The 24,225-nt window shown below is 39.4% G+C and overlaps 1 protein-coding gene across 2 annotated transcripts in view; it reads left to right on the top strand.

Annotated features, from left to right (window-relative positions):
* Positions 1-365: 365 nt before the first annotated feature.
* Positions 366-24,225, top strand: part of CDH13 (cadherin 13) — a 509,494-nt gene continuing 485,634 nt past the window's right edge. For both annotated transcript variants that reach the window (XM_056360499.1, XM_056360498.1), the window contains exon 1: positions 366-518. In XM_056360499.1, the coding sequence (XP_056216474.1) occupies positions 474-518 (45 nt within the window). In that variant the 5' untranslated portion in view covers positions 366-473. The remainder of the gene's footprint in view (positions 519-24,225) is intronic.

The raw sequence follows: 24,225 nt of genomic DNA, 5'->3' as shown, positions 1-24,225 counted from the left end.
CAGTGGTCATTTTTTTGATTTATTGAAAACAAAGCATACCTTATTAACATTTTAATAAAGACAATCTCTTTGCAGCGGTGCTTAGAGTTGTTTTTATTTCTCTCTGTGCAATTCCATTCTCTAAAAGAGAAAATACTATTGAGATCTGTAAGGCATAATTCGTTAGACTGAAACTAAACACAAATACACCAAAGCAAAACCCTTTCTAAAGGTGCTGTGTTTGTGAGAGGTGCTTGCCCAATATGTGTGATGCAAAATGGGGATGCTTTGTGAAGAAATCATCCTTGTAAAGCCATTGGTTCTGGTCATCAGAGTCTATCCAATGCTTTAGTGATGATGCTGCTGATCTATTTGGGAAGTTGGCTGGCTCTCAAGGCAGAGTCTCTTCTCAAAGGCTGTTTCACAGTGAAAATATGCTCAGTGCAGCCGAGTGCATGAATGAAAAAGCCTCTGGTACCTTCTAGTCTGGCAAAATGCAGCACAAAACTCAACTTACTCTGTCCTTCCTGCTGTCCCAGGTAAGAAATGTGTGTGTTTTCCTTGCTTTCTTTCATCTTCATTCTCTTGTGCATTTGGATTTGAAAGTATTTGTGATTCAGGTCTGATTTTTGAGTAATTATGTTGCTTGAATTACTGTTGAAAGATGCAAGATCTCTGCTATAAGCCAGTTGCTAGGAATGTGGAATCTCCTAGTTCTTTGATTTACAATTACAACAAATTTGCTGTGTGATATATGGCATTTTTTTTCCTTCAGGAAGGGTGGTAGAGGGAATCTTTCAAGTGTCTCGGTTGCAGCTGCAGCAGCAATATTTTCTGTCGTATCAAATGCTGCAACTTTGATTTGCCTCTTTCCTCTGTGCCTTTTGCTGGGGAGCAGGCTTATAGCCGGTTATAGGCAGCTCACATTATTTATTGCTCTTTTTTTTTGGTAAAAAAAAAAGGGGGGGGGGGGAATATGGAGGAAAAATAAAAACAGACCTTGCAAAAGGTTCCCTTCCCCATACTCTCTTGATAGATGTATAATACTCTGTTAGTGACTTGCTATGTAGCCTTTCTCTTATTAAATGTAATAGATCCCCCTCTGCCAGAAAGCTGAGGAAAAAACACCCAGCCTTAAAAACACGGAGCTGCTAAAGCCCTGCTGCTGCTGTCTGTCAGAGCAAGGGGACTCGCTGGGCTTTGACTTCTCAATACCTTCTGCTTGCTCTTTTTTCATCTTGCTGCTGTTACAGGGCTCACTTTTTGGAAGCTCTGGAAAGGTTTGAAAATCCTTTGTTATTGTCCAGTTTAAATGCCTCCTTCCTTCCTTTGTCTTAGCTCTGTAAACTCTTGCATTTAATGACAGTGCACAGGATGCCGGTGCCACCGAGTAGAGAAAAAAGTTAATTTCTTTTTGACTTGTGATCAAGTGGTTTTGTTAACCCTTATGGGGTTGTGGTAGGTTTTAGAGTGTCAAACTAGTGCTTGGGACGGTGAGTTTGTGCACTTGTGTTTGTATAACTGTGATCTCGAGCAAGCATTTAGTCTGCTTTTTCTCCTTACCATCCTATTTTGAAAAATGGTGAGGGATTGCTGCTGGGAGAGCTTTATTGCTGAGAGGAGACACACCAAGAGTGTGTAAGTAGGAAGCAGCAGGGTGAACTAGATGCATGTATGCTGTGACCAAGGCTAGGATATTTGGGTCCTGGCTTAACCTGATAAGGAGTAAAAGTGTGAATGTGGGTGGCTGAAGTTATGGGATAGTGGGAGTCTCGGTGCCGGGGAACTCGTTTGAGCAAGCACATAGGCAGTTGGGTGGGTTCAGGATAACTATCCTGCTGCAGGGGGTGTAACAAATGAAAGCAGCTGCTTTGGGCTGTAGGTATGATGCTTGAATGCATTGGTGAACGATGAGTTTGAGGAGGCAGAGCAGTGTGTGCTGGTGATACGTGCGGAGTTTCTTGCAGGGCCTCCCTAACAGCTCAGGCTGGGGCTCTGGGGACTCAGTAGGAGGGCTGGTCAGTGGGCAGCTCCCCTGAGACTGCCTGAAACGAGTGGGCAAGCTGCTGTTCCTGGGGAGGGCTGAAGGGCTCTCAGGTGGGCTAGGATTACCTGAAGGGCTTCTGGGGAGGAGAAGTTGTCTAAGTGGGATGATATCCAGCCTGGGCAAGCAGCTGGGCTGGCAAAGCTTCCCAGGGAGGCAATGCTCAGGGAGCAGGGAGGCTGGGGGGAGAGGGCAAAGACAGCATAAAGGTAACTTTTGGATATACTGAGCTGGTCTTCCCTTACCTTGGGCTTGACCTGCCATCTAGACTGTGGTTTCCTTGGCTTTATTGGTGTTTTCAGCCCTTTTGTTGGCCATTTTCTCTAGTACACTACTGAGTTAATCAGCTTGAGTTTGGATCTTCTTTAGTGGTCCCTTGTAGGAAAAGCAGTAGGTGTGTGATGGAGGAGGATGGACTTCTGAGGCCTGTTAAACCACATAGCTGGCATTTTCTTAAAACAACAGTATCTATGTAAAATCTGTCAAGTTGCAGAACACCTGATTCTGAAAACAGCTGCACTTCATTGGTAACTTTCAGTAATACTTCAGTGTTTCTCGCGTTGCTGAGCTGAGAGGAGTTCTAGTATACTGCAGGACTGAGCTTGTGGTGCTTTAAGGTTGCTTTGTATTTATGTGCTTAAACTGCACCCCACCCTCTTTAATAGCCTATGTAGCTTTATCTGACAATGTTTCCACCTGATGATTTAACACATCTCCAAGTTTACTTTATAGATCATGTCTAAGGTAATGAATTAGGCCATAACAAGGAAGTGTACATAATTCTGTCTTCAGGTATAGGGGCTTGAGTATTGGCAGATTAAAGCATGAACTCAAGATGATAACATGCTAGGGAAAGAAAAGGGAATAGCTGAAATGCTGTTTGGCTTTTCTCTTTGACACAACACATGCACAACTTTCATGTGACAGGAAAAGTAAACAGAAGAATGTGAGAAACAACATATTAAACATGCAGCCATCTGGCTGTGTAGTGGTTGTAACACATCTTGTGGGGGTTTTTTATGTCGTCTTTCTTCTTTTTTTCTTCCCTTAGCAGTAGCTATAATGCTTCGTATAATACAGTGCTAGTGGAACCAGCAAAGCTCAATCTTGATAAAATGGTCTCTAAGCAATAGCAATCTAGTAATGCAATACTTTCTGTGGAAGTAGAAGATAGGAATAACTTCATTTCAAAGTAATGACAGTGGTTTACAGTGTAGAAAAAGTTTGAGGGAATTATGTTCATAAGAACATGAACTGAAAAAGGCTTTTTTGTTATTAAAAGATCTTTTCTAAAATTAGTAAATTTGTTTTTCTGTGTTCTTGGTCTGCATGTAATTCAACTGCATTTGTTAAATATATATAAAAGAAACAAACTTGCCCTTTGAGGCGTGATGAGGATGGGGAATCACTTGTTCATTTCAACAAAGCATCCCATTAAGTAAGTTTGTAAAAATTGCAGTGAAGAGGTGGGAAATAAATGAAACTTTTTTGCAATGGCTTTGCCTATGCTGCTACTATTTGTCCTGTTTTCACCAAAAGGAAATCAACATTAGTTGGAGTAGCTGAGGAATGTGTTTCAAGTAATACTTTAATTCAGGATCACCTCTAAAACTACAAAATATAGCTATAATATACAGCTTTATTGATCTGAGGCTGACAATAAAAACTAGGTGTACTTCGGTAGCTTGTACAGTTCACTATACAGTGTATAGTAAGCAGTAAATACATAAATTTTTATATTTATCAGAATTTTTTTATGTTTTTTCCGAAGGTTATTTTTGAAGGCATATATACAAATATTTGTGTTAAAACAAAAGTTGTTCACAGGCTTGTGTTTATATGTTATGAATTTCATGCAGGCAGATGAATCAACATAAAGTAAAGCTTACAAGATAAAGAAAAAAGTATTTTCTGATAGCTTTAACAATAACTGTCCTGTTCCACTGGGTTGCAACTAAGTCAATTGGAGAAATGTATAGCTTTTACAAGCTTAGCATTACAGTGACCAGATTAATTTAGTCCTCAAACTCTTATGCATAGCCCATTCTGCTGCATTCTTAAGCTTTTATTTTTTTTCAAATTTCTCCAGAAGAGGGCTCCATGCACAGCTTGAAAGTCAGCACCCATGTATTAAAAGCAAAAGAAATTTATCAGCTTCATGAAAAAAGAAAAATCTTGTTCACACAGTCAGTTATAATGCTAAAGATGATGCTCAAATTCTGAATAAGCATTTACCTGTTGTATCATGTTGCTATAGGTCTTATTTTGTTTAAGATTGCTTATTATTTGAGAGTTCTAGAGGAAAAGTTCTGTATCTCTTGTGCTATATCTGAGTTGTAAAAAATACTTTAAAAATGGTAGAGAAACTCAATTGCTAATTATTATGTACAATTATTTGTACCGATAGGCATATTGTGAGCTGACTGACACTCCTGACAGTTACAGGCTATCATTTTTGGTTATGCAGTCAAAAAGATCTTCCACTTGCGTACCTCACTTAAAAGATGGTGTCTCTCCAAACACAGAGCCATTCCAGCAGTCATGCTGTGCTATTTGTCAAAGTATCGCTTTGGAGGGAAGATTGGCCCCTGGTAATTAGTATGATTTTAGGCAACAGCTTCAACCTTTTAAAGTTATTCTTAACAGAACCAGACCACCCCCCTTACTGCTAAATAAGGGGGATTTGTCTCAATGGAAGAGAGAAAACTGCTTGTGAAAATGCTTCTGGGGTTATGGCATTACAACTAAACACATTGTTGTGTACCACTTAAGAAAGTCTGTCTTTCAATTTAAAATGTAGCTTGGGTAGTATGTTGGGACCTGGTTTCTGTTTCTGATGATCAAAGATTGAAAAAGGTTATTTTAGCACATGTAATATTTTTGTGCCATGATCCGTTGGGGTTATTGACTTGATCCTTAGTGACTTGTCAGCTAGGCAACAAGTATTTCAAAAAGGTATCTCGATAGGCCAGTGCAACAGGAATTATTAGAACTTTGCAGATAGTAACAGTGGTGCCCCTTCAAGAAAATGTGAAGTTCTGCCTTTTGCCTTCTTCCTTCCTGTTCGCTGTTAGATCGGTAGGCTTTTCCCATCCTATTAATCCTTAAGGGCAAGCCAGAAACAAAGCTGTTAGTGTTAGACTCTTTCTGCACTCACTACTAGAGTCACATCTTCAGCTGCTGGGTTGTACCAATGTGCTGTGTGTCAGGATTTTGGCCTCACATTTCAGAGTTCCTATGCCAGTGTAAACCTTTTGGGAGGAAGGGGGGCTTCATCTGGGACTCGAGGCAGGAACGTGAGGTTAGTGGTTTTTTTGTTTTGTGGATATAATTTCTTCATTCCATCTTTGTCAGGTACACATACTAAATTCACTTTTTTTATGTATCACTAGTATTCTAACCAGCAAAGCTTCATCTGTGCAGGAAAAAAGACAAATATACCGTGTCCACCGGGAGGAGAAACAGAATGAGAGGGATTTATCATCCTTAGTTTGCTAAGTGGGCTATAGCTCTTCCCAGTTAACTCTGGATGATACTAGTGGGTTCTTGATCATGTCCATATGGTTGCATTGTGCCCTACCCTAATCACCAGATGGATGGGACCAGCCCATATGGGAGACTATTTTTCTGTCACTTCATGTGTCCTGCAGCTAGCACAATGTTAGTATATACAAATCAGTAGGGTATTAAATGCCAAACAGGAGTGAAAAACAAGACTTGATTTATTAACCACTGTTTCATTATTCAAAGGTATTGGAAATTTGCCCTCTGCTTTTACTTTGGGTTCTGATGCAGACTGTATTCCCTGTCAAATGGAAGAATCTGACAGCCTTACTGTTTTGTATGAAGGGAACTCTTTGCACTACTAAGTTATCCAATATTCTGCTGTTTTACACCATTAACATTCTTGGCTAAAGAAAAAAGAAGGAATTGAAGATTTGGTTTGATGGAGCTGGTTAAAACAGCTTTAACAGACTAAAATAAATACGAGCTATTAAAAGTGGGGTGAATCTTTTCAGCACATGGCAGTTATCGGTATCTCCAACCACTTGGAAAAGTTGATTAAGGTGTTTAAATAACTTCTCATATCTATGAATGTCCATGTCTGGGTGTCTAATTTGGTATCTTTATGGGCCTTGGTTTTAGGAAGCTGAACATCTGCCTTCAAGCTTTTGACATGACTCAAAATTGGGCACCCATATGCAGCTTTTAGAAATGATCAAGTTTTTATTGCTTAAGGTTTTTCAGGCTCCATTTGTTGAAGGTTCTATTCCCCAAATTACCATTTGAAAAAAAAAATAAAATCCAAACCTAATAATAGCTATCTATTTCGGTCTAAACTCTTTCTCCTGCTGTGAACAACTGATGTTTAATTCCTTATTACTAATGTCAATGTATATATTTCTGAAAGCTAATATTTAATTCCCAAGAATTTTGCAGTCTGGTATGTAATGAAGAGCAAATAATTCTTGTGTGTATGATGGCTATGTTAATAGGAGTACAGACAGAAAGTGGATTTCTGAAAGTTTGAAGAAGTTCTTGGCAAATGAGCAATTGTGACAGATGGACCTTGTGGTAGTAGTGTAACAAGGACTCAAAATGCTGAATACCATGGGTTCTAGGCCATTAAGCTGTCAAGTATTGTTAATATGGCTGTATGCAGAGAAATATGTATACGTACAGCTTGAATTTAGGATAAGAGATGTTCACTTGCAAATACCTATACCTGTAAGCTTTTCATAGCTATCACTACTTGTGTGCTGAAGCCTACTGGCCCCTTTTTCTCCCCTAAGTTATGTTAAGTGTGAGTGCTCCTCACTTGCCCCAGGACAAAGTTGGCAAGCTTGACTGGAAACACAGCTGTGGGAGTACTGATTCTATACGTTAAATGGGTGTCTGCCACATGGACAGCAATACATCTGTGCACAGGTAGAAAGAGGAAGAATAATGTCTCATACTGCTTCAAATCAGTCCACAAAACTGTTAGCATATTGAGTTTTGTTTGAATTGCTATGGAACAAAAAACATGTTACAACATACCATGCTGATAATTGGATCTTCTACTTTATAGACACTTAATCTATTTCTTTTCATTGTCTTGGCATAACTTGAAACTGCAAGAAGGATCTCTGTGCAAACTGTCTCTAAAGAAGAGTCTTGGAGTCAAATATAAGGGACTTTGAACCCATAAGAGTAAAAGAAAAGCTGTCAGCTTTCCATGGAGTCAGTCACTGGATAAAAGGAGAAATTCTACCTGGATCCACTAGGTAGGGAGCTATCCCAGCATGTGCTATTTGGGAGGCTGGTCCATAGCTTGTATAGACATACAAGGATGGAGGCGGGGAGAAATCATGTGAAGTTGCCCCTTCTCCAGCCTATTATAGTTATCTTGATGTAAGATGGTATTTGAAGTGTCTGTTATGTTTTAACTTTGAGCCAACTCTTGGTAACTGCTTGGGAACAGAGTTAAAAACTGGGAACAGTGTTCCCAGATCTTGCATTTTCCCATAGACAAACTTCTGGCTTTGAGTTCCCCTGTTGCCGAATAAAGTGTACTTTATAAGTTTCTCTGCAGACAGCCCTCTCTTTGCCCTGAGGAATCATGTTTTATCAGACAACAAACAGCTATATCAAAATGTGAGAGCTGAGCATAACGCTGTGCTATAGTTGACAAAGCAGGAAACCCAGAGCATCTGGTACTTTGCTTTCTAAATGAAAGGAGATGGAATTAGCCATTAGAATTGGATGGGAATTTCCTTCCCTTTTAAACCTGTTGTTTCAGAGCTCTATCAGAGGAAGCTGAGCAAGTCCAACTGGGCTATGTAGCAGGAATGGATATCTCGGCTGCAGGTTTGAGCTGTTCAGTACAGTTATCTAACTAGCTAAATTAAAAGGTGTTCAGTTTGACCTTCTCCCAAGAAAAGATAACTGGTCTTGCAAGTGCCAGAAAGTCATGGGTATTATCTACTATCCTTATTCAGGTGAAATGCAAAATGAATATCTACAGGTAAAGATAAATGAGAATGAAATTAAAATAGCACAATTCATAAAAATTGGTTTTGATTTCTGGGCACTTGTATTAGTTTGACACCTATGATACAATCTTCAGGTAGCAAGCTAAGTGGTTTTATTCTCTTCCAAAATGTCTTTTGTGTTCATAATCCATGACTTGATTGAGCTATCTGGACTCTGAGCTCTGTAAGTCTTGATTTATGAATATTGATAATCCATCAGTTTACTTATACACAACTCTGACCTGAACACTGAAGTATTTAGGCCCCTATTTGATCACCTTTCCTTAATATGTGGTAATTTCGTTGCAGGAGATAATGTTCAGTGGGATAAGGGTGGTCATTAAAGCCTAACAGTAATGGGATGTACACCTTTTTGCACCCACTTAAACTACTGTTCAGGAATTTTGCTTCTATTTTTGGAATTTTTTTTCCTTCTGATACTTTCAATTAAAAAAAATCTCATTTAAAAATTGTAAAGAATGCAATCTCCAGTTTTAAATGCCCTCAATAATTCTCCCCAGTTGTTGCATCTATGCAGTTTGGTTATCAATGCAGAAATGTGGTGCTCTGTGTAGTGAGGGTATTGATTATTGCAGTCTGACAAAAAATCAACTCTTCAGATGATGATTTTGGATACAACATGTTACCAGGAAATAAGGTAAGGATGCTGGGAATAAATGCTGAAACTTCTGTATCTTGTGGAAATGACTTCTGGTTTCGCACATCTCTCAAACTTAGTTTTCTGAGTTTGCAACAGCAAAACTGTTGCTCACAGTAATGTGGGAGCAGGTCTCCAGCAGACAGGGATTGATTGCGTTGCCCTGCTTTGCATTATCTAGGTGAAGGATGGTTAGTATCAATGCCATGTGCATTTCTACTATGTACGTATTGGGAGGCTTACGTGGCTTCTATCACTATTATATCTGAGCACCCTGCAAATGGTAATGAATTTATCCTTGCTACCCTAAAATAAGTGCTGAGTTACGACAGGAACATTATTCTGAAATGGGAGACAGCCTCCAACATCTGCCTGTTTCAATGACTTTCATTCTGTTATCTTAGTTGAGTAATGATGTAGGCTGCTGTCACTTTTGCTGCTGGTGTTGATTCAGTAGTGACAGTTCATCGTACTATAGAAAGATTAATTCTGATTGGAGGGAGCCCAGAATAAATATAGTCTTTAGGCCAATCAGAAATTGGTGTATGTAGTACTATTTTAATAATGCTTTTCAACTTTCAAGAATATAATTAGTTATGATTTGCCAAAGAACTGCCTATCTCTATACAGCTAGTATTTTGCATATAACAGAAACTAAGAAGAGAAAATGTTTAGCTGGTAACTGCACAGAGTTCTTCTAGGCATAAGGAAGATGGAGCGTACTTGCTTATAACGGGTGTTTGTCTGATGGCTGCTGGTAAAGTGATCAGTGGGAGCAGAGGAGGATGAGGCTGGCGGTGCTATATATACTCACAACATCTGAGACCAAAACAATTTGGGATAGAAGACGGAGGCAGATAATAAGCAACAAACTATGCTTCCATTACTTGGGTAGGGGGGAGGTGCTGGATTCCACTGCAACGTGAGACATAGTCTCAATGGAAGAATATTTCCTCCTACTGCCTGTTTTCAGATAAAGGTTCCCATATTCCTGCCTTTCCTCAGATGGGAGGAGGCAGAGCTACCGAATGCTTGGGCTCCTCATGGAGGGTGAGCTGCATGGTCATCGCTGTTCCCCTCCTATGCCTACCTTCCAGAGGTGTGCTGGTGCTGTCCTAAAGTGCCATTCTTAGTGAGACGCATGTAAATGTTTGAATTCCTTGAGGGGACTATTACATGTGGATGGAACATTTGTTACAAGCCTGAAACACGTGGCTCTGTGGGCTTGTATGGATTATTGAAAGCTAACCTCTGACTCTGCGGAACAGCTGCCTCTTCCTGTACGGTTATGTCCTCCTGAAATGAGGATTCAATCTTCTTACAGTTGCCTACCAGGAATGCAATTTTCAAAGCTTTTGTTCCCTCATGAGTCAGGCACACAAGCACAGAACCTGTTTCTTGCTGTGCATGGGAGTTAAATGTTGATTATGGGTAGCCGAAGGAGTTTGGCTAAAATAGAAACAGACTTGCTTGACTGCTATAAACTCGTGTTGAACCTGAACAAAATAATTTTTCCAACTTGTTCCTGACTGATTTCTGCATGCTCAGTCTGTGGAGTTTAGCTGGGATATAAAGGAAGCAAAAGCAATCACGCACAGCATGAGTGGTTCTCCTTGCCTTACCTCCAGGCTGACTGGAGGCATCAGCATTCCTGTAATTTCCTTCTTCAAATTACTTTTTGTCTGTTCCACTTCATCTGTTCAAAAAAATTTGAATAGTCTGAGTGCTCCTAGTTTTTCTACTCAAACTTTCTTCCAGAACTTCTAGTGTTGGGAGAAAGGATGAATGCTTTTTGCTAATATTAACTTACTTTAGATGGTCTTCAACAGGCCCTTTTGGAAACTCCATCCCTGTTATTGGTGCTTATAGAGGTTTTTCTTTTGTGATAGATGACAAGGTGATGGGGATTTTTCTTGCAGCATGAGGAAAACCAGACACACTTAACCAGGACCTATGTCAAATGCTAAAGGAAAGTGACTCCTTATTTTCACTGGGAATCTGCAGATTGCCTGGAGTTAGTGCAGTGTTTAATAGTCGCTTACTGTATTAGCTGAATTAGTTACAATTTGTTGCATTCTTAGGTCTGGCCTGGATCTCGTGCATTTCTTGGTATATTCATATTGCCCTACTCCTTTCTGCCTCAGTCCCTCACAGCAGTCTAGTTCTATCTGTGCGCATGGAAAAGATAATTTAATTTAGCTACCCCGTTAATGGTTTTAAATTGGTGATCTCTTAGAGTCTAAAGTACTGGGATAGTTGTTTGATAATAAATATGCCAACATAGCTGCTGAATTTCTTGTCTGTTTCTTTGGCTTACTGAGGAATACAAGAAAGAAGATCAAACCTAACCATGCAAAAATGGAAGGGGAACCCCCCCCCCCTGTATTCAAACCTGTAACATCTTGCAGCTTTTAGGATTTAGAAAGCAGCCTTTTGTATTTGCAATAGAGTTAACAGGTGTATATAGGAATGGAGTGCAGCATCTAGTCTGATCCCGCTTGATTTCCATATCTTCATTTACATGCAGCCTTAACTGATAGTTTAGGCTGACACCCATATCCAGAGTTCTTGTTCCTATCTGGATCTGAAGTTGGCATCTGGAAACAGCAGTACTTTAATCTGTTCTACGCACATTTCTGTGTGTCAGCATGTTGGTTTAAGAGAGGCAGGAAAGTTAATCCTTTGTAAAACTGTATCTGTTTCCAGCATTCATTAGCTGTCCAGCCACAGAACTCTTCTCTTCTACATTATATGTCTTGGTGGGACTTATTTGTTATCATTACTTTACGTCTTCATGGGCAATATTTATCCCTGTCTGCTGCTTTGATATTGCTGTGTTTGTGATCATTAAATCCATTCTACTGATGCTTTGAGGAAACTTGTTACTGAACAGCTGAAATAGAGGAAGGTATCGCCTAGGTTTTAAGTCACTAGTTGTCTGGGGAGGGAATAAAAAAGGAGAGAACTGACTGGATATAGGGTGTGAGGCCAAACCAGCTTCATTGCAGGAGAGCACGTTGCAATTTATTTTGGAACTGTTGGCTTGTCACTACTTTAACTGTCTGAAACTGTTTTATGCATATCAAAAGGTGGTTTCCCACATGTCCTCAGTGTAACACAAGCATACTTTTTAGCTGCCTACTGGTGGAAGTGAGTATATCCCAGAGAAAATGGAAAGGAAAATGAAATCCCAGACAACCTGGGAGGAGAGGAGAATTCTGGCTTTCTAGCAATACATAAGAATCAAGCTAGATACTAGGAAAAGCTGGGCAATGTCTTGCTGAAATGAGTATTGTGGGGCAGCTGTTATGAGACATAGATGCTCCAAAGCTTTGTCATATATTATGATAACCCTTTCCCTACCACTTTTGTTAATAAATGGTTTCATAGATGTATCCCCTTTCTCGTATTCACTGACATCCCTTAGAGGCCAGCTGAAAAGCAGATATTAAAGGGAAAAGAACTTCAGACACATTTGCAAACTAGCTGTTAGTCTTCTGTAGGTCCTTCCATGTCTAAAGTAGAAACAACCCTCCCCTGACAATGGAGTGTACCATTTTGTACAATGGATCTCCTTCTGACACTGTTTTTCTGGGGTGTTTGCACCACTTGTGATTCAGCTGGCAGTGCCTGAGTTTAAGCGCTGATAAAGAGAACACAGTGGAGTGCAAATACGTTTGACCTTTCAAAACCTTGAGAAGAAAACAAAAATAGGGAAATAGTTACTTTGCAGTTTTTCCTTGCACATGTGTAATGACTGCCAGCAAACTAGCATTCTTGTTTCTGCTTTGGGAGCCTGGGTAGCACAGAGGCTTCTGGGCCTGAGATCCACTGTTTTATATCTGCTTTTCTCAGGACAGCATCTGTGCATTGGCCTGATGCTGGAGTAAAGGTGCAAGTAAATTTAGATTATTTTTTTCAAGTTCATATGTTGGCCTGTAGTTCAGGTCTGCTGCATCCCAAAATCTTTACTGTTTGATAAGCTGTGCTTGTATAATTGGCATGCTGGTCTTGGTTCACTTGCCTGATGGTCAGGAGTTTTTCAAGTGTGAAGTATTGCTGCAGCTGTCACTTTAAATCAGTAGGTTTTTTTCATTTTTAAATAAAAAAGTAGCACCAATACAGAAGTAAGGCCTAGGTACCTGGTGAATGTTTCTGCCGAAATCCCCAGCTAACTACAGCCTTAGTCAGCTCGGATGCAGCCGCCTCTTAATACTGCTGTGAGAAACTTTAAAAACCTTGTAATTCCTTGGGTGCTCTATGGTGTAAATACCCCTGTTCAGTTGGTGCTGCAGTGGGCTTGCTGCGGGGCTTGCTCTTGCCCTGAGTTAGCCCTTCCTAGAAGGGCTGGGCTTCTTAAATTGCAGCCTGGCTGAGTCAGGGGCATGCCAGCCCTGTTACGCTGCCACTCCCCACATCACAACTACTTCTGGGGAGTATGTGTAGTTCTGAATATGGATCCAAATATGATGGGAACTGAAGATCCTCCTTGCTTTTCCTCATAAAACTGTTGCTGACTTGTGAGCACATTCCTTTGTTTGAAAAGCAGAGAAGTACATGCAGTACATGTCCCAGCCTACAAGCTAGAGGTGTACGTGGTGTACAGAAAGCTGTGCCAAGCTCTAGGGGTAGGGTTTGAACGAAGTGATCGGGCAAACTTTTCTTTTAAGCCTCTTTGGGCAAGGGAGGGAAGGCTATGTGGCACCTGGGGCAGGGCTCTGATCTGGTATTGCTACAACTATTTTTGGTATTTCTAAAACTACTTTGCAGTTGGTGCACTGGAATCTGGATGTTCTTTTGGTTCTGAAGCAGCTTAACTGTAAACAATAGTACCTTCTTGATTTATTTCCACTACCCTGCTGCCTGTTGTGCTGGTCAAGTCTGGTGCAAGAGGGAGAAATGTTTTTTCCCTTCTCATCCTACTTTCTTATTTCCTGATTCACTGTGTAGTCGCCTCCTGTGGTTACATGAATTTCATTAATAGAAAATCCTGAGAAATCTGCTTAAATAACAATCAATGTGTCTTTTAATATTGCCTTCTTCCGTACGTATGTTGTGAATTGGTGAACTATTTGATCTGATGACTACCTTGGCACCTGTAAAAAAAAAAAAAAAATAATCTCTGGTTCAGTGCTATTAGCAAGGCTTCTTGCTGAAGCAGAGTTGCTGGACTGGAAGGTGTGTAGTACTCCTGAAGCCTAAAAAGAGAGGAAGACAAAGTGTGACTGCAGTTTCATAGGTAAAGAGCATCCTTCAAGGAAGGGATTCCTTTGTATTCTATATGATTTAGTAACTCTTTACTGTAAAATACTTAATTAGTCCCTGGATAAGCATCACTAGTGTATCAAGCTTGCTGTCTTTCCCAGACAAAGTTTTAACTAGTCCCTTCAAAGTTATGCTCCTTTTTGTGTAGTCTCCTTCTAGCCCAAGGCATTTTATTTGTGCAACAGCCTAGCTTTGGCCGGAGGAAAGTAGGGCAGGGAGCTTGCTTAAGAAATAGCTGTGGCTTTGAATGTCCTTTAGGTTGAGGAGAGTTTTGAGCTTTGGCCTTCCCTTTGCCCAGCAAACTCTGTCAACTTTGATGATCTTTTTTTTTTTTTTTTTTTTTTTTTTTTTTTTTTACTTCTGTCTCCAGACTGTCCTGCTTCATTAAGAATCTGAACTGTAAAGCAGTGCCTGTTCCCACCAGAGCCACATGCATAAAACTGACCTTTGGCTCGGATACAGAGTTTGGTGTCAACCTTGTCCTATTACCAAATATAGCATCAATCTTACTGACAGGGTTTCCAGGCAGCTGTGGCTGAGGGGGATGTAGGCAGTGAATGTATCTGAACGACAAGTAACTTCTGATCTCTGTACTTGGCACCGAAGCACATGCACAAACAGACCCAGCAGAAGAGGGCTGTTTCTTCCCCTGTCCCTTGCCCTATTTCTGTGTGGGCACCCTTCCTAGAGCTGTGGCTTGCCTTTCTGTGCTTGGCTAGTGTGCCTGGGGTTCAGACCTGTCCCTGGCAACAGGGAATGGCTGTTGGCCCTAGTGGGGATAACTGTGCTCACAGCACTTGGAGCTTTGCTTCTCTCTGAACAGCCGCATCCTTCTTGAGCATCTTGATTTCAAGTGTCTGTTGAAGCACTGTAAACAGATTTCCTTCGTTTCTGTGGCACTACATGCTGTGTTGTGATACATTTTGTCTACTTTAAAGCTTATGGAACTGTAAACTAATGAATCACTAACAACTAATTCCGAAGGGATCACTCATCTCCCTAGGGCAGTGAAGATATTTTTGAGCTGGCTACACAGTGCTATGGCAGTGCTTTTTGAGACCTGCCTGGTTCAAATCATGTGGCAGTGATACTGCCAAAGGCTGCCAATTCAATAGAGGATTGCACACAAATTCCATGGGTGGGAACTTGCAATATTATTAGACACAGCTAATAATAGTTCCTCTTGACTTCTGAAATGTCAGAATGGTCTTGTGAGTAACTGCACTTCAGAAAGCATTAACCTTTTGTTTGCCACCAAGAGCAGTCCCTGACATGTTCAATGCTGCATTATACTTGCAGTACCTAAAGGAAGCACTTTGGAAACCAGGAGTGTCAAGATCCCAGAGCTGCAGCATCAGTCTGGGGACCTATGGCTATGTCCTGTGTGTGTACAATGACTAGAAAGATGAGCTCCTGCTATCCAGAGATATCTAAGATCTTATCAGCATGCCCATCTACCTGATTTTCCCCATCTGCAAAGAGCTTTAAAACCTAATAGTGAGAAACCTCTAGTGTGTAGTATGCTAAAATAAAGAAACAACTCTGTTTTCTTTGAGGGGGGGTAGGTTAATGTCTGACAGACTGTCCCAGAGTCAGGTCTCCAGGGTTTCTGGAGTTCCTGAGTATATGTCCCAAAGCAACTGCTTTAGAGCTGGGTCTTCTAGCAGGGGACAACAACTCCACTTTGCAGAGAACTTCAGAAGTTTTCAACTGCTTTATGAACCAAGTGAAACCAAAAGTAAGAAATCTCTAAATGCTCTGTGGAACTAAATTAATATTCTTTCTTACACTAGCCATTTATTTCTTTTTGCTGTCTAGTGCATCTAGCAAGGTACCAGCAGTGTGTCTTCAGCTGCAGGATTTACTGTAAGATTTTTATGGACTGCTGGAGAACAATCGGGAAGGGATTTTGATATGTTTGCTCTAGAGTGGCAGAAACAGATAAATGAAAAAACCCAAATGCCAACACCTTCTGACTAAGAACTATTTTCAGTAGGAAGAGTAAGAAATTAAGCCATGAGCTTTTGTGTCCTTTTGACGCTATAACTAAAAACATACCTCCTAGAGAGATGAGCTGTTTTTTAAGGGATGCTGGATGCTTGTCTCTCTTTGATTTGGCTAAAGTTGGGGCACTTGCCTGTTGTGAATAGAGCTGCATGGAAACTACATGAAGCCAAGCCCTTAGTTGGAGAGCAATGCAAATACAGGGGAAGGACAGATGACCAATACTCAGAGTACCTCTTCTCAATTACCTTTTACAACTCTTTATAGTAGTTAAGAACACCAGGTGGATGTATCTTTTAAGGCAGAATTTCATAACTTGGGTGCTATGAATAACCTTACGTAATGAAGGGACCTCACTTTCTGTATGCTACGATATCTCTAATTTTTATTTTCCTGACTTCTGTGAGAAGGTGGATGACAATTTCACTTAAGAGCAGGAAAAAGTAAAACATAAAGCAGGAAAGTAGCTTGTGTGAAGCCCTATAGGAAGTCTTTAACAAGTAGGATGTAATCACAGCTCAGGACCCCCAAACTCACCCATCAGTACACATTGTCCCTCGTACTGAGAACCCAGAGCAATGTGCCTTGTTGGGGGTGGGGAGAATCTTGGAAAGTGACTTGCATACTTTCTATTTATTAGAATTAAAAAAATTTAATTACAGTAACTAGTTTGTATCTTAATGAAAAAAATCCATCTGTCTATTTCTGCAGTGCATCTAACTGCCAGCATTTAATTCTTTCTTAAAGATACATTGCTCTCTTGTTGTGACAATGAAGATGTATTTTTAGTGTGCTTGGGGAATTGCAGTTAACAGAATGATTTCACCCGAAGGGTGACTGTTGTCATTTTGTTCTTGTTCAATAATCCAAAATACATCATTGACATCAATGCTTTACTAGAAATAAAATAAGATTAGGATCAATGGTTTTTTTAAAGAATATTTTCCCTTTTCCCATCTGAGTGAGCGTGGGGTTTTTGTGGTGGTTTTTTTTTTTTTTCCTTCAAGTGTACTCAGACTTTTTTTTCCTTGTCAATTAAATGCTTACAAACGAGATTTAGTTTGTGTGCCTACAAACCTGAGAATAAAAGCAGGAAATATTTCTCTTGTAATAAATTCTTTTATTCCTCCTGTATTTACTATAGCTCTTCCCCTCTGCCCTCTAAATCAGGATAATCAGGCACTGGAAAACATAATTCACGTGAGAATCCATGTGAATCCTGACAGATGGACACCAGAGGTCGTCTCAGCTGCTCATCACCATTGCCGGATAAGCCCCATCTTGCACAGACTTAGGAAGTTGTCAGGCTGTCCTTTGTTTCAAGTTCATTCTCCTTTGTCATCCTGATAGGCATTAATGTGCAAAGGCACTTGGGGAATTATGAAATGAAATTGTAGGTGTTCTTAGAGATGCAATGTCAAACAACTCAGTAGCACATGTGGCAATTGCTGGATCCATGTTTCTGTCATGCTTTAAACTTGTTGAAAGAATTAGGTTCCTATTCCCTTTGTGTGCTGTCTGCAGTTAGCTGTGATCAAAGAAAAGAGTGGAGGTGGTCTACTAGGAATGCTTCTCTCCTTCTGCATGAAAGAACAAATTACTACAGTTCTCTCCTTCATTGGAATAATATGTTCATCTACCTACTTCTGAGCTCAGTTGACAATTCTTGTAATGAAGTATTGGTGCAGACATTAAATTCTTCTCGGATGGCTCAAACTGCCATGTAAGTAACTCTTTTCAATTGCTGCAGTCTTACTCTGAGATGGTCTGAGGAGGGAAACAGTGAGAAGTGTATCTGCACAGACTTCTCAACGTGACCAAGTTGATGGTCTCCTTTCCAGGTCTAGTGTACTGTGGAGCCCAGAAATACCATGTAACGATCTCTAGTGCCCTCAGTAAAATATTACCTAGAAGTCTTACATCAAAGAGTTTGCAGCTGACTACTGAAATGAATTTTCTTTTGTTTCTTTATAGCATGATTCAGGCTAGAGGTTAAACCTAATAGCTAAGAATTAGTTATTAAAATAATATTTCATCAGACTCCTGTATGTGAAACAATTGGTAAGAAACAAAGTAATGTTGGCCAATATGAATGATACAATTGAAATATGAATTTGCATTTATGACAGTTGTGTATATTAGTTCAATACTAGCACTTTTCTCCTAGGCTTCTGTGTTTTAGGTAACAGGCAGCATTTGAATTAGAAGACCTTGAAAAGAAATGCTTGATTTCTTTTTAAACTTTGTGATGATTTTGGCGTTATACTTGAGAGCAATTGCTGTAACGTCTCTTTAAAAATCCAAGATGCATATCTGTCAAGTATCAGTAACAGTTAAGCATTTTGTTTATTTTCTGCTTTTAATATTTACGGTATTAACAGATGATAAAAATGAGATTTTCTTTCTCTGAGGAATCCTTACAATTCAATTAAGCTGGGATTTTGTAAATAAAACTCTGATTTGAAAGAGAGTAAACCTTCCTGAGCTTTTAGGGAACATATATACATCTGAATGTCCTTGCTATTCTCATACTCTAATCATTGCTGTAAGCCCATTCAAAATATTATCTAAGTACTGACAACATCCTCGGTGTTAGTACAATGCATTAAAAGAGTCTTTTGTGCAATCTCTGCTCTCAAGGACAAACCACATCAGCTGACCTGCCTGAAACACACGCTTGTGTTTGTGCTTGTTTATTAAGACACAACAAATGGCAGAATTTGTATTTGCTTTCTGGAATCTAAATGATCTGGAGAGAAACATTTTGTGATGGATAGGGGAAGTGAACTGTGAAGGCATTAGGTACTGCAATCAAGAGAGTGCTGTGCGTATGCATGTGTGTTGTGTGAATGTTTGTATGTATGCATATGTGAAGGTATGTATGAATATATGTAGGATCATATAAACAATGTAGGTCAGGCAAAAGCAAATGTAAGTGCTATAGCTTTTGTTGTGCTACAATGGCTTTTTTTTTTTTAATCCCAAAGGTAACACTTGGTTTGTAACTCATTATTCTGTTAATTTATACTCGCACTTTAAGATTGAAGCTTCTGAACTTTTTTTAAAATTCGAGCTCAACTTAGGCTGCATTTAAAGTTCCTCTAAATTGAGTCAGATATTCAAACAAAATCCAGTCAGAACATAGTCATGACTCCTGCTGTTATGTTTTGAACCTGTGTGTATTTTTGAACACAAACTTGTATTTCTGCTATGAAAGCAAGTTCTCAATAAGCTGTTTTGAAGAGCAAGAATTGAGTGTCTCTGCATCTTCAAAGTAACCTAATCCAGCTGCATGGTAGACTTCTGAATTTATGCTTGCTAAATTTTTACAATGAAAGCGGTGATAAAGAAATGGCAACTGTGGACCAGAAAGGTGCATGGAGTAGTTTGAAGGACTGGTCTATTAGAAGACAAATAAAGACTTGCCAGGTTTGATACCCCTACAAATGTCCAGTTGTTACCCTAAAGGGCATTGTATGGGACCATGTGGATTATTTCCTTCCTGTACAGTTTTAGCAGGCTGGATCTGATCCTTTTTAACCACAAGTGCTTCTTATGTAAACATGCAGCCTCACAAAGGGATTTTTTTTCCTCTGGACAAGCATAAATCCTGTGAACTATAGCCAAAAGGATATGGGCCTGTACAAGCCATAGGAGTTGTCACTTTAAGAATTTGGAAATACTTGTTTGCAAGAGAATACTGATGGGATTTTAAAAGAAGCCTGAAAACAAAGGATTAAAAACATGCACAGACATTAGAGATGCATCAGGTATAACTCTTGCATGGCAGCTTGGAGCAGACTACAAAATGGTCGTTTTACTTTATCTTGTGGTGTGGCGTTATAGCAGAGAATTGTGTGTGGAGGAGGACATGGAATGTGTTTCCTTTTTTCTCCTGCTTTTAAGTACAGTGACATGTCCTAATTTAGACCTAATTTTCATTCCTGTAACATTCCTTGTAATAACGTCTAAAGTCCTCAGAATTAATTTGACTGGAAAAATTCCAGAAGGACTTTCAATTTTTCTCATTAAAAACATTATAGATGTCTTAATTAGGCACTGTTATTAATGGTAATATTACTCAATTTAGAACTACACACTTAAGATGTGGTTACCTCTAGCGTGATTAGTCAGAGAAGCTCTGCTACGCAAGGATGCACACTAGCATTTTGAACAGTTAAATATTTGAGCCAGATGCTCAGCTGTGTAAATTGTGTGACTACTGTGACCTCAGTGGAGCTAGACTATTATACATTAACTGAGAGCTTGATATCTAAGGTTACAAACAATCTTTTCTGGCTCATCTCCCTCACTGTTTCTCCTTTTCCTTTCTGGTGTTTGCTTGTTTTATCTCCAAATGATGTACTTAGGGTAGAATAAATTTATGAAGTAATACATATATATATTTGTCTCTGGTATAAGATGTTTAACTGCTGAAATTAAGCTGGAGCTACCCTGCACTTGTATTTCTTTTTCCTCATGTTATCCCAGGGAAATTTCACTGACTTGAATGAACTTGCTCCTGATTTAGAACACAGTTTGAGGACCTTTTCACAATGTCTTTGACTCTAATGGGTGCTCTTACAAGCTTCAAGTTGCTGTAATTTGCTTTACTTGGTGAGGACCTTCTGCTGCCACATATGAGGGTAGAATGATATGGAATATTTTACTTGCTTGCCTAGACACAGATTTATAGAAACTTTTAAAGTACTCTGTGGACCAGTTAATGTGTGTATTTTCCTGTTAGAAGATTGAAAGGAGCTATTTAGATTAACTATATTTGTTCCTGGCTTCATTAGGACATAAGAATCCACGACAGTTTTCAGTTCTGTAATTACTGGCTGTCACTTCTTTTTGATGTTACTTATGTTTATTGTGATTGTAGATGGGAAAGTATGTTAGCTACAGTGACTATTGCATGCTGCTCTGTGACTTTAATTGGAGAGCTTGTGAAAAATAAAGCCAGTATTTTGATTATCATCAGGGTATATGACCTCATTTAAAAAAAAAAAAAAACAACCAAAAAAAACCACAACCAAAACAAAAAAAACCCCACAAAACACATGTACCCTCAACCCCCCAAAAACCCACAACAAATGTTCCAACTTTTAAAATTATTTGGAAAGTGTAACCTAGCAAACTTTTGTATGTTCTATTACACAATAATCACAGTGTTCAGATTATATGTGTTTTCAATATGTAAAATGTCATACAATCGTAATATCATCTAAGCTGGGGAAGACCTTTAAGGTTATAAAGTCCAACTGTTAACCCAGAGCTGGCAAGTTCACCTCTAAACCATGTCCCTAAGCACTGCATCTATGTGATTTTATTTTTTTTCCCCAAGTCATCTCCACAATAAGCGATCCCACCATCGCCTTGAGCAGCCAGTTTCAGTGCTTGACCACCCTTTTAGTGAAGAAATTTTTCCAAATAACCAATTCAAACCTCCCCTGGTGCAACTTGAGGCTGTTTCCTCTTGTCCTGTTGCTTCTTACTTCGAGAAAAGACCAACCCCCACATGCCTACAACGTTAGCTGTGTATGAGCTCATTTGCGTGGCAGGAAAAGATGATCCTTATGTGAACTGTGTGAAACTTAGACTTGTGTTATCTTGTAGGTAGTTTAACCATTAAATGAATGGTCGTCATGTGTTTGGGTTAAGATGGACAGATGTGCATGAGGCTGTTAAAGCAAAAGGCATCTGGATATACCATTGGTATGTGGGATAGTACTGAAACCTCAAAATGGTACAAGCATTTGCATCTGTTCACTGATGTATGTAACAAGTTATTTGGGGTAGTAGGATATGAAGCTTAAAAGGAACGTAATGGCTTTGCCTTTAAATCATTTGACTACAGCACTGTCATCTTTTATTAGTTGTAATTTCATAAAAGTTTAAAATTGAGCATAATGTTGCATATAATTCTAGAACATCTGGTAGCAATATCTAGTAGCAGCTGTTTAGTACCTGAAATATAAACAAAACATGATATTATCCATAGCTGTCAGTTAATTTTCCTGGAAGTACTAGTTTTGGAGTAGGTGCATTAGGAAATAGGTCTGGTCAGAAGAAAGAATGGCTGAAAAACAATATATTGTTCAAAACTTCAGCAAATAGAACAGGTTTGAATAAAATCTAAATCAGGAATAGTGGTGTGTTTGTAAAAAGACTTTTTTGCTACTGAAATGAAAGAAAATACTTTAGAAGCAATCTTAAAATGAATTATAGCCCTTAAATACATTGTGCTTTGCTACTGGAGTGCATCCTATTAACAAGTCTAACTTTTCTTACTGGTTTTCTCAATCCCTGTTCCTACAGGGGAAATTATCCAGTGATTTGACTGTGGTGATATGCATATCAAATTGTGTTACTGTCCCTTGAGCCATAAAAGGGGGGTGGGTGAGGGAGGGGCAACCCAGCACAACCCACCACTGCAAACAAAAGTGAAAGCAAAGTAAAAATGAGGTGACAGCTGTGTCTTTCCCTTCTGCAGTTCACTTGCTGCTTTTATTGTCTTGTTCTGACTTGGGATTCAGAGGAAATGTGTAGGCTGCATGGTCACATAGACCAGAGAAAATGTGCCTTTGGGCTGCTGCAATTTCTACTGCGACCTGTAATACCACTCAGTTGCCCATTCTGAAGTTTTGTGGTTTGGGCTTTCTCCTTATGTCCCAGGGCATCACATGTTTGCTCATTGAGGGTGAGAAGATGATGTAGCATCAGTTGCATCTGCTGAGGGAATGTAACTTTTTTTTTTGCATAGATATTACACTGGACGAGCATTTCAGACACCCCTAGCAATAAGAATGTGCTGGTTTGTGCGCATTCAGTTCTACACTCAAGTAGATGTTCATGTGACATGTCTATAAGCTGTTCCTTTTAAACCTTGCCGCTGTAAGAAACAGGTGTTAGCCAAATAATCTGATTTTAGTGTTACTTGTAGCAGATTCTGGGCATTCCGGAGTCAATGGTGGGATTTATACAGAAGCATATTGAGATCCTTGAATATTGCAGAGCATGAAAAAAACATGTACACGTGGCACTAACATCTTTTCCTTCTCTTTTGATGCTCCCTTCCTGATTCCTCTGGGGTATGAATTCTGTTTAGGACACCAATATTCTAGCAATCCATTTAGCCAGTCATTATTTAAACTTCTTATACAGAATATCACTTCAAGGATAAAATAATGTTGATATTTGACACGTGAATAGATTTTTCTCACTTTGTGTTTACGATAAGACTCCCTGATGAGGGCAAATGGTTAACTGTGATACTGGCTGTTTTTCTTTTTCACTTCCTAGTAAGGACACAAGAGGACTCTTTAAGAACACGAGCACAATGAAGTTTATTTCTGTCTGGGGCATTGGTTTTCTTTTGATGTTTATTTCCAGCAGTGATTAAAAGTCACCCATCCAGCATCTTGATCTGTGCCTACATGAGTCTGAATGTGTGTTGCAGAACAACTAGATCTGTGACTGCGTAGGCACAACTTTTTAATCATCTAGGCATATTTAACTAGAAAAAAAATCCTTATTTCTGTTATAGTGAAGTGATATTTTCAATGGATGATTCAGGTACTTTACCTATAAGATGATTTTAATAACATTATGCAGTATGGATGTTCAAGTGTAAATAATTTATAATCATAGCCTCATGCTGGAGGATGCTAAATATCAGTAATTTTGTATTATAATTCATTATGGATGACATTGTGCCTCCCAGCAGGCTGATTGTAAAACTCCCTTGCCCTCAGTAATGTCAGGATTTCATTTTAAGTGTTACCTAAAAAATAAAATGATAACACTTACTGCTTAATCTAATCTTAATTTAATTAATTGAGTAATAATTGTGTATGTCATCTTATTCTAAAGGCTTGGAAGTTCACTACAAACTGACCTAAATCTTACAGGTTTTAACTCATCTGTGAGATATAAGTCCTCGTATATGCATACATAAAGTACTTGTAAGCACTTAAAAATGAATCCAGGATTTTGACTTGATTGTGTGTACAGTGTATTCCCTTGCAACCAAACCTTAGCTGCTGTCATCTGGATTATGATGCTCTTTCAAACAATAAATACAACAAATCATCACAATCATAGAATGGTTTGGGTTGGAAGGGACCTTAAACATCTATTTATAACTCCTCTGCAACAGGCAGGGACACCTTCCACCAGCCCAGGTTGCCCCCAGCCCCGTCCAGCCTGGCCTGGGGCACTGCCAGGGATGGGGCACCCACAGCTGCTCCGGGCAGCCT

This window comes from Falco biarmicus, chromosome 15, assembly GCF_023638135.1.
Source record: "Falco biarmicus isolate bFalBia1 chromosome 15, bFalBia1.pri, whole genome shotgun sequence".
NCBI lineage: Eukaryota > Metazoa > Chordata > Aves > Falconiformes > Falconidae > Falco > Falco biarmicus.
This window is presented reverse-complemented; position numbering and strand designations above follow the sequence as displayed.